The sequence below is a fragment of the Triticum dicoccoides genome, chromosome 2B (genome assembly GCF_002162155.2).
Source record: "Triticum dicoccoides isolate Atlit2015 ecotype Zavitan chromosome 2B, WEW_v2.0, whole genome shotgun sequence".
In the NCBI taxonomy this organism is placed as follows: Eukaryota; Viridiplantae; Streptophyta; class Magnoliopsida; order Poales; family Poaceae; genus Triticum; species Triticum dicoccoides.
In genome coordinates this window covers 545,232,267-545,242,542 of record NC_041383.1, presented here as the reverse complement: position 1 = coordinate 545,242,542, position 10,276 = coordinate 545,232,267, and the positions used below count along the sequence as shown (strand labels likewise).

General features: G+C 47.7%; 2 protein-coding genes across 2 annotated transcripts in view; one reads left to right on the top strand and one right to left on the bottom strand.

Moving 5' to 3' along the window:
* The window catches only part of LOC119364762 (transcription factor RF2a-like), a 9,398-nt gene extending 4,909 nt beyond the window's left edge, over nt 1-4,489 (top strand). The window contains exons 2-4 of the mRNA XM_037630285.1: nt 1,512-1,644; nt 3,285-3,369; nt 3,705-4,489. Of these exons, the coding sequence (XP_037486182.1) occupies nt 1,512-1,644; nt 3,285-3,369; nt 3,705-4,108 (622 nt within the window). The 3' untranslated portion in view covers nt 4,109-4,489. The remainder of the gene's footprint in view (nt 1-1,511; nt 1,645-3,284; nt 3,370-3,704) is intronic.
* Nucleotides 4,490-4,635: 146 nt separating this feature from the next.
* On the bottom strand, nt 4,636-7,168 carry LOC119364763 (cytochrome b561 and DOMON domain-containing protein At3g07570-like). Its single transcript, XM_037630286.1, has 4 exons — nt 6,696-7,168; nt 6,189-6,588; nt 5,765-6,063; nt 4,636-5,247 (listed from the first exon to the last, which is right to left on the bottom strand). The coding sequence occupies exons 1-4, from the start codon at nt 6,885-6,887 to the stop codon at nt 5,011-5,013; spliced, it is 1,128 nt and encodes a 375-aa protein (XP_037486183.1). The 5' UTR covers nt 6,888-7,168; the 3' UTR covers nt 4,636-5,010.
* Nucleotides 7,169-10,276: the final 3,108 nt, after the last annotated feature.

Below are 10,276 nucleotides of genomic sequence, written 5' to 3'. Positions count from 1 at the left end.
CATATACCATAGTTGGGCAGGACCCTCGAGATTGTAGGACGCCATCCACACCTTCTCCTCCTCGGCGATCCGTTGTTGATGGAAGAAGGACTCGCATCTGTTGATGAAGGCGAGCGGATCAGACTTGCCGTCGAACTTGGGGAAGTCCATCTTCTGGAACCTGGGCGGCCGATCATTGTGGTGCTGCCCATCATGGGCGGCGGCAGCGCTGGACGAAGAGGAGGACTTGTCCTTCTGGAGTGCGGTGACGGACGACTGCAGGGACATCACCGTGGCCGTCAAGGCCTCGATCATCTTAGCCAGATCTGTGGTGGTCGGTTCTGCCATGCCGGAAGTGACCGAGGCGGCAGCGGATTGTGGCGATGTCGGGGAGCTGGGCGCGGACACAGGGGGGAAAGCGGCCGGCGGATGGAGCGTGGACGAGGAGGAGGATCGCCTGGAACCTGATACCAAGTTGTCAAGGGCCTCGGTGCCCAAGACAGTAGGACCTCGACTACGTAGTTCGTAGTCGCGGGGGATAGGAGCGCTAGGGTTTTTGCCTGGCTGCTCTATGATGCGGGAGGGGAAGATAGAAGGAAATAACTTTATTGCTTATCCCTAAAGGGTGCTAACTATCTGATATATAAAGGCCCCATGGGCTAATAACAAACTAGAAACCTATACGAAATAAACTAGTCTAGGAACTAATGTGCCCGGATCAGGACTCCTGTCCAGCCTGCGCCTTGCCTGATGCGGCCGTCGGCTGCTCCTGGCCGCGCGGCCCACGTCTGTAAGACGTGCCCCACATGACAGTAATCATACGTGATGCCTGATTGATTGAAACAAAACATGGCACAGGGGACTGTCTATGTATTTTGATATAACAGAGACCGTCTATAGTTCCAGTATAGCTTAATACTAAACATATATGAACAAAACATGGCACAGGGGACTGTCTATGTATTTTGATATAACAGAGCCCGTCTATAGTTCCAGTATAGCTTAGTACTAAACATATATTAATCTTACTTCTTTGGTGCGATATGCATTTTAAAATACGCTAGCGAATTGGTGATGTATGCGAGTGCATCATTTTCTGGCATGAAGAACGACCTAACTCTTATAATTTGTTCATTTGTTAATTAAGTAACTCTATATGTGGATATGTTATGTGTGATTAATTGTCAGTACAATTCTTATATCTGATTTTATTGCATTACCTTTGTTGGAGGGAGGCCACATGAGAGCACAGAGTTTCACCATTGTAATTCAGTATAGCCCTTTTCACTGATGGTAATTTAGTGCAAGTATTGCAGTGTGTGCAAGTTATTAGCCTCTTAATATCATGAGAGTAACTTCTCAGTGTGTTTCTTTGCTAGAACAATCTGGATGTGTCTTTGTCATGTAATTTGATTTGGCTCCAGTTATTTTGTTCCAACCATTTGGTGTTATTCATTGTGTGTGCCTTTAGGGGTTAGTGCTTATTACTTGGATTGATTTTTCTTAACTTCTATTTTGTTGAAACATTTTAGGATCATGGCAAACCGCCAGTCAGCTGCTAGATCAAAAGAAAGAAAGATGCGCTACATTGCGGAGCTTGAGAGGAAAGTACAGTGTCTTCAAACAGAAGCAACTACGCTATCAGCTCAGTTGGCCCTGTTACAGGTTAGCTATTGGGCTTTACCTTAATTTAAATTCTTGCACATTGATATGCGTTAGATGGTTTAAACCTGGGTTTGGCTGAAAATTGCTACTAAATGTCAGGAATGGTTGCCAAAAATAGTAAATGCTTAGGTGTTCAAATGAATGCGTGCCTAATTGCCTATGCTATTTTAAGCATTTAATTAGAATTCCAACCGCTGACATTGTTTATTTGTTCAGTTATTGAATGTTTTGTCAATTTTTTGAAATACCTTTTACGTCTGCATATGGTTATTAAATTTGCGGGTTTTTCGGCATGTTAACTCCCAACTACTTGTTAAATAAACCCGATATGACGGGCATATCAATATATCATACACAAGGTTCTGAGCGAAGGTGAGAAGTAGAAAAAGGAAATTACAAGGTAGGGGGTGTAACAGAATATGAGCCCTTCAGCAGTAAAATGGCCGCACGCGCTTATCCAGCTTGAATCTGTGTTCCAAATATTAAGATCAGTAATGGCCATCAGTACAGTCTTGACAATGACCAAAGGAAAGGAGACTGCTCCTGCTGGCGAGTTAGCATTCCGCGTTAGAGATCAGCGGAGTGAAAGTAGAGAGGTGGAGCTTGGTTGGGCCGCTGGGGAGGCCATGAAAGCACATCCGCGACTAGAATCAACAAATAGGGAGAGACAGGATCACCTTGACGTAGGCCATTCTCAAAAAGTATCAAATCCCCTGGCACGCCATGTCGCCATATGGACGTCTAACTAGTGAAGTTATTGGATATGTGCAGCCCCTATATCGACAACTTGTATTTCTGAATCTGTTTGTCTGAGCAGTCATTATTTATTTAGTTCTGCGAATTGTGTATGTCTTAACATATTATTACCAGCTTAAATAATTATCGAAAAGGAGGTTATACCCCCGGCCACTGCATCTATTGATGCACATAGCCATGTAATTTTTTTAGATAATGGAAGAATATTCTCCTGCCTCTGCACCTGGAATGCACACAGCCCATTATTATGATGTTGAACAAGTCTTTGTTTAAAAAAAGAGAAAAAAGCAATAAGCGCCAACAGCTTGAGACTTGTGCTATTTGTATTCTACTGATACGTATTGTTAATATTCTGTAGATTTTCTAGTTGTTCAAAGAACTCTCTCTTCGGTTTTCCATGAGTGATGGGTTTTGTACTCTACATATACATATTATTAATATATATTTTTCAGTAAGTCTTTGTTTAAAAAAAGTGATAAAAAGGTAAAAAAGCAACAAAGGCCACCAAGAACTCACTATTTGAATTCTACAGATACATATTGTTAATATACTGCAGATTTTGTAGTTACTCAAAGAACTTCCTCTTTTTGGTTTTCCATGAGTGGTGAGTTTTGTAGTCTACAGATGCATATTGCTACTACACTGCAGATTTTGTAGTTTTTCAAAGAACTTCCCCTTCGATTTTCCATGAGTGTCGAGTTTTGTAATCTACAGATACATATTGTTAATATACTGCAGATTTTGTAGTTATTCGAAGTACTTCCTCTTCGGTTTTCCTTGAGTGGCTGGTCTTGTATTCTACATACAATTTGTAGTTACTCAAAGAACTTGCTCTTTGATTTCCATGAGTAATGAGTCTATCCCTATTTTTCTGTATGATACAGAGAGATACCAGTGGTTTAACAAATGAAAATGGTGATTTGAAGCTGCAAGTGCAAACAATGGAGCAGCAGGTCAGGTTGCAAGATGGTAAGGTTTTCTTTGTACAGCAAATTCAAAATTAATACAAAGATATTTTGTTGATGCCATGCTCATTTGACTCCATGTTCTCCCATAACTGCAAATAACTCGATGATGTTCTGAATTCTACATGTCCACTTGCTCTTATAACACAGAAAACTTGAGTTTGATAGTATTCGCGTGGATTTTGAGTCCTGATTTTTCTTGATCATCTAGAGATTGAACAGCCATTTTCGGTCTTTTCCTATTCAATCTACACGTCAGAGTCTACTTGTGTTTTAGTTTTGGCTATGTTAACTTTGTTCCCTACCATCTTTGGTAACTGTTCCTTTGGTTACATGTAGTGCTGAACGACAGACTGAGGGACGAGGTTCAGCAGCTGAAGATGGCAACAGGACAGCTTAACGCCAACAATGGAAACCTGGGGAATTTCGGCGGTCTGTCCTCGTACGGAGTCAATTCACAGAGCTACCAGCGAAGCCAGATGCAACAACAATCTCTTCTGGCTGCTCAGCAGCTTCAGCAGCTCCAAATCCACTCTCAGCACCAGCAGCCCCAAATGCACCTGCAGCAGCAACGCCTTGCCAGTGTCCGGCAGCAGCAACAGCAGCAGCAGCAGCAGTCGCTGCTGCGTCCGGAAGCACTGCCATTTCCGGGAGACCTCAAGATGAAGGGAATTGCCATGACAGCCCATGTGCAGAATGCGGGCCCGTCCCCTTTCGATGGCCGCGCAAGGAGCGAGCCGTGAGAACCGGCGCAGGTAGGGTACATGTCAGTTGCCAGTAATAATAGACTTGCTTGTACTACTGCCTGAGTCGAGTGGCTCATGCATAGGCTAGTGCAGTGTGTAGGTAGGTGCCTAGATGTCTGCAGCAGTCCTCTAGAATGTCGACCCCATTCAGTCGCAAGTTTGTTGCAGAACTGCTGAAAGCGGAGCGAGTACTTTTACCAGACGGAGTGTTCCATCTGGATTTAACCATAAAAAGTTGGTGCCCAAAACCTTTCTCGAATATGGTGCAAGAACAGAGTGAGAGACTGATAGTTGAAGCTCAACCATGTCGGCTTGGCGTCTGTGCCAGCCAGAGCAAATAAAATGCTTGGTGGAAAGAAAATTCCTATTCTGGGTGCACCTTTTTTTTCCTTACTAAATAGGATAGCCTAAATTTTGCTTGGTAGATCTCTCTTTCAGCAAGATCGAATGATTGCTGACCCACATTTGCAGCCTAACAGTACCACATGTTGCCATTGCTCTCAGCGGGGAAAAGCTCAGACGTGAAGCCGAAGGGATGTGAATCCATCATGGAATGGAATAAAATCGGTCGATGTACAGGTAAAAAAAGAGGAAGAAAAGTTGAGCAATCTACCAAGCAACCAAAAGGCAGGGAGGGTACAAGAATTATAACACCATGTACCAATGTACAAATATGAATCAGAGCGTCCGGCTAATTAGGCTTAGCGACATCAGTCACTCCTGTTCCGTATCCTATACCGCAAAAGAATATTTTTTTAACAGAATCCTCAAATTCGCCATCCGCCCAAACTGCGAAGTGAGCTACCACAAACTATGCCGTTTGGTAGTAGCTGCTCCAAATTAATTCTCTCTATGCGAATCGCCGCCTCCATGTAGGATGAAGGGTGATGGATGAGTCTTCAGTCGTCGTCCTCGTAGTAGCGCTTGAACTCGAAGGCGGCGACGGCCATGATCCAGACGGCGACGAAGACGCCGTAGGAGACGATGTAGGCGCTCACCTCCCTGGCGATGGTGAGGCCGAGGAAGACGTTGGCCATGGCCAGCAGGATGGCCACGCGCCCGATGTTGTGGTGGTACCAGTTCCAGAACCGCCGCACCTTGGACGTCTTGTCCGGCCGCGCCAGCACCGCCGTCACCTGTCCATCAACCAACACAGGCAGCAGGGTGAGCACACATCTATCATCGTGGTTTCAACTCTCTCTCGGGAGAATGTTCTTCTGCCGTCCTCAAGAACATGAACGCGACCGACAGTAAGTACTATCCTGGGAGTCAACGAACGGCAGCATCTATCTATTCTGATGGCAACAAATCACGGGGCATGTGGAAATTACACTTAACTAGCAAGTCAGATTCACAGTCAACATCTACTACAGTACTCCTAGAAATTAATAAGCTGGTAAAATTTCTTGCTGTTCCAGGCTTGTGTTCCCATCCCACACAGCACATGCCATTCTGGCAACTCAAATGATTAGATACCACAGCACATGTATCCAGCCAGCCAAGGAACCAAAAGTGGACTCAGATTAGTCAGCAATTTCCACACAACCACCGCCCCATGTTATTAAGATTAAGGTTAATCCAGTAAAAAGAAGATTAAGGCTAATCTAATGAGACTCGATCGAACTCAAGAAAAATTCTGTGCTGCGTACGCACCTGGAGGCATGCCATGGACAGGATGGAGATGCCGATGACCTTGTGCACGACGATGTTCTTGAGCCCGTCCCCGTTGAGCCGGAAGCCGAGGACGACCGCCGCGATGCCGATGAGGAAGCCCAGCCCCTGGACGGCGATGTGGCCGTAGAACCAGTACGGGTCCTGCCGCCGGAAGTAGCGCGCCACCATCATGCCCATCGGCAGCAGCACGCCCCAGCCCATCATGGACAGCAGCCCGTGCCACCTCTTCGCCGGGAACCCCTCCTCGCCCGACTCGCTGCCGGCGCTAGAAGGCGATGCTGGACAGAAACCAACCCACAGATCCTCCTCGGTTAGTAAAAATGTTTACCGTTTCTCTTACCACTGCTCTCTCGAGGAGAAAAGAAAATGAATTAGCGGTGGAATTAATAATGGATGTACGTACCGGAGGCGAACTTGAAGGAGCGGGAGCCCATGTCGCGGTGCATCTGGATCGTGTAGTCGGAGGAGGAAGGGAGGCTGCCCTCGTAGCCCACGGAGTAGATCAGGTACGGCTGCGGTCGGTCGGTGCTGAGCTCGAAGGCCAGGTAGAGCCGGCCGGACTTGGAGACGGCGACGGTCCTGTTCCTGACCAGGGTGAGGCGGCCGTCGTCCGGCGTCACGGCCTCCGGGCTCCTGCCCTGGAGGTAGTACTGCTTGGCGACGCCCTTGCCGCCGGACGACCAGCCGACCATGGCGCTGCTGCCGACCATGCCCCCCTTGCCCGAGAACCCGACGGCCACGTAGGATCTCTTCTCCGGCGCCGACAGCACGAAGCTCCACTGGCTCGTCCCCGTGTTCTTGTACTGGCGACGGCACAAGAAGCATTCCGGATCAGATCAGGCAGCCACGACTTGATTGCTGGAAAAATCCAGACCAAAAATCCGCAGCAATGCGGTGAGAGAAGGCGTACCCTGAGGATGAAGTCCTCGTCCTTCCAGAGGGTGATGCAGTGGAAGGCGTCGGTGTCGAAGGGGACGAGGCGCGCCACCTGGAGGTCCCCGTCGCAGGAGTCCGTCTTCTGGTGGCTCGCCGCGAAGCAGAAGCCGAGCAGGCAGAGCAGCGGCAGCAGCAGCCGCACGGAGGAACAAGAGGAAGCCCCCATTGTCGCGTCAGTCAGTCTAATCCTCTCCCCGAGCTTCCCGCTCCTGTGCCACGGCCACCACCTGTGCTGTGTCTTTCTTGGGTTGGGCACCGCGGTGGACGCGGAGGTCGGACAAGATTGGCGGTGCTTGGAAGGGAGGAAATGGCCAAGGTTCCGCCGCGCTGCTGCTGGGGCAGTTTGGCAGGTCAGAGGATGCTTGCTGCCCTGCTGCTGCCCTCCTCCAATCGAATGGCGTTGCCCTGTGCCAGTATGTACATATATCCTCCCTCCCTCAAGTTGCGGTGTCCTTGTGTGTACATGGATATATATCGTGCTGTGTTGGGATGGCTATTGGCTGGTGGTTAAGGTTCACCTACAGGAGGCGCACATGCATTTACACGCCAGCCATCCTTGCACCGCAGTTTGCAGCGGGTTTTCCACTTGATGTGATTGCAGAAATGAGAAAGAAGACCCATGCATGTTTGTTTACCACCAGAGCCACGCTGGCTCCACTCTAATAAAGTCTTTACTTGGCCCATCTCCCGTACACTGGGACACAGTTCTGTAGTAGTAGTAAATCGAGCATGGCCACGCCGACGACACCTACTACTACTACTACTACCAGGCTTCCGATTAAACCCGATGAGAATGCCGTTGCTTGTGACCGCGCAACCAATGATGAAAAACAGCCAAAATAGAAGCCAATCCATCGGCGGGCGCCAGCATGTCGCTTGTCCTGTAGAGGTAGATTACACGAGCAGGGACAAACCGGGAGCGCCACGCAACGACGTCGCGTACGTGTATGCATGTGTACCGGCGCGCGTCCAATCAGTGGGCTAGCCAGTAGTAGCCAGTGCGTCTAGCTCCAGGCAAAGCGGGCGGTGAGCTTGCACAGCGAGGAAGGGGAAAGCCGCGCGCGATCCGACCACCGGGGATGGGGCCCGGCGGCCTCCCCCAGCGGTATGGCGCTGTGGCACGGGAGGGGAGGGGGAAAGGAAGGGCGGGGGCAGGCTGGTCCAGATGGTTATTGCGTCCGGGCACAGCTCATGCTTTGGCTAGCTGCACGGGCTGATTAAAGAACGGGGAGGAGATGCCGAGCGCACATGCGGCTCTTTGCCAGTGTGGCGCACACCGATCCGTCGGTTTCGAACGGCGCGTCCCTCGCTTGCCAAACCGTCCGTAGCGGCAGGCCAGACCGGCCGTAGTGGTGCGCAAGTCGGAACCTGGCCTCAATGCTTTGATCCTGGAGGGATCTTCCTGCCATTCATTCGGGTAGAGTTTGTATTGTGTATTTGAGTGCTGTGGTTTCTCCCATGGAAGAGGAGGTGAATACATACATACGTTCACATACACGGGTTAATTGATCAGTGGAACTGAATGGTGGACGAATCATCTTAAGAGCGTCTACGTCCGGACTTGACAAATCTGGCCTCTTAAACGCCTGCGGGCGCATCCGGACGGCCCCTCATATTTCCTTACGTGCATTCACATATCTTAAATCCATGCAAATACATGCACGTCGATCACGCAACACAATGTCGCACATAAATAGCAATTGTTGGTATCAAGCATAGATAGCGTTTACATAAAATTTATTTGAAGTGTCAAACTCAAGCAGTGGATCCACATGTACTCCACGAGATAATTGAGTAGCTACGTGTGCACCTACTAATCTCGAAGATTCTGATGATTCTGATGCATCTGCAGAAAGTTCATAAGCTGAGCCGCATCTTGATTTTCTGGGATATCAAGAGTGCTTCGAAATTATGGGTTTGGCCTACACCATCACCCTTATCCTCGACAATCATATTGTGCAGAATAACAGAACATGTCATCAGCTGCCACAAACTTTTCGATTCCTACATTATTGCAGCGCTCCGCACAATTCCCCAACGACCCTGAAGCACACCAAATGCCCTCTCCACGTCCTTCCTAGGCGCTTCCTGCATTGTTGCAAAGTGACTCTGTTTATTGCCACGCGGCTCAGATATGATCTTCGCAAACGCCTTGCACTGAGGATAGATACCATCGGCAAGATAGTATCCCATGTTGTAGTCCCGACTGTTGATGGTGTAGTTGCACGACGGTGATTCCCCGTTGCAAAGCCTCCTGAACACCGGAGATCGTTGAAGCACGGTGATGTCGTTGTGAGAACCGAGCATTCCAAAGAAAGCATGCCAAATCCATAAGTCATGTGACGCCACCGCTTCTAGTATGATGATGGCCTCTCTTGTGTGACCTTGATACGTTCCCCGCAGACCTTTGGGGCAGTTCTTGCATTGCCAATTGCTACTTTTTGAGCTTGCGTTGGTTTTTTCCATTGAAAAGGAAAGGGTGATGCAGTAAAGTAGAGATAAATATTTCCCTCAGGTAGAGAACCAAGATATCAATCCAGTAGGAGACAACGCACAAATCACCAATATCCGCACAAACAATCAAACAACTTGCACCCAACACGATAAAGGGGTTGTCAATCCCTTCACGGTCAATTGCAAAAGTGAGATCTGATAGAGATAGATGAAACTGAACAAATGATAAAGTAAATATTTTTGGGTTTTTTGGTTTATAGATCGGAAAGTAAAAGATTGCAAAATAGTAGATCGGAAACTTATATGATGGAAATAGACCCGGGGGCCATAGGTTTCACTAGAGGCTTCTTTCAAGATAGCAAATAATATGATGGGTGAACAAATTATTGTCGAGCAATTGATAGAAGAGCGCAAAGTTATGACGATATCTAAGGCAATGATTATGAAATATAGGCATCACGTCTGTGTCAAGTAAACCGAAATGATTCTGCATCTACTACTATTACTCCACATATCGACCGACTCCTGCCTGCATTTAGAGTATTAAGTTCATGAAGAACAGAGTAACGCATTAAGTAGGATGACATGATGTAGAGGAATAAACTCAAGCAATATGATGTAAACCCCATCTATTTATCCTCGATGGCAACAATACAATATGTGCCTTGTTGCCCCTACCGTCACTGGAAAAGGACACTGCAAGATTGAACCCAAAGCTAAGCACTTCTGCCATTGCAAGAAAAACAAATCTAGTTGGCCAAACCAAACCGATAATTCGAAGAGAATTACAAAGATATCAAATCATGCATATATGAATCCAGAGAAGATTCAATTAATATTCATAGATAAGCTGATCATAAATCCACAATTCATCGGATCTCGACAAACACACCACAAAAAGAAGATTACATCGGATAGATCTCCAAGAACATCGAGGAGAACATGGTATTGAGAATCAAAGAGAAAGAAGAAGCCATCTAGCTACTAGCTATGGACCTGTAGGTCTGAGGTAAACTACTCATGCTTCATCGAAAGGGCAATAGAGTTGATGTAGAAGCCCTCCGTGATCGAATCCCCCTCCGACAGGATGCCGGAAAAGGC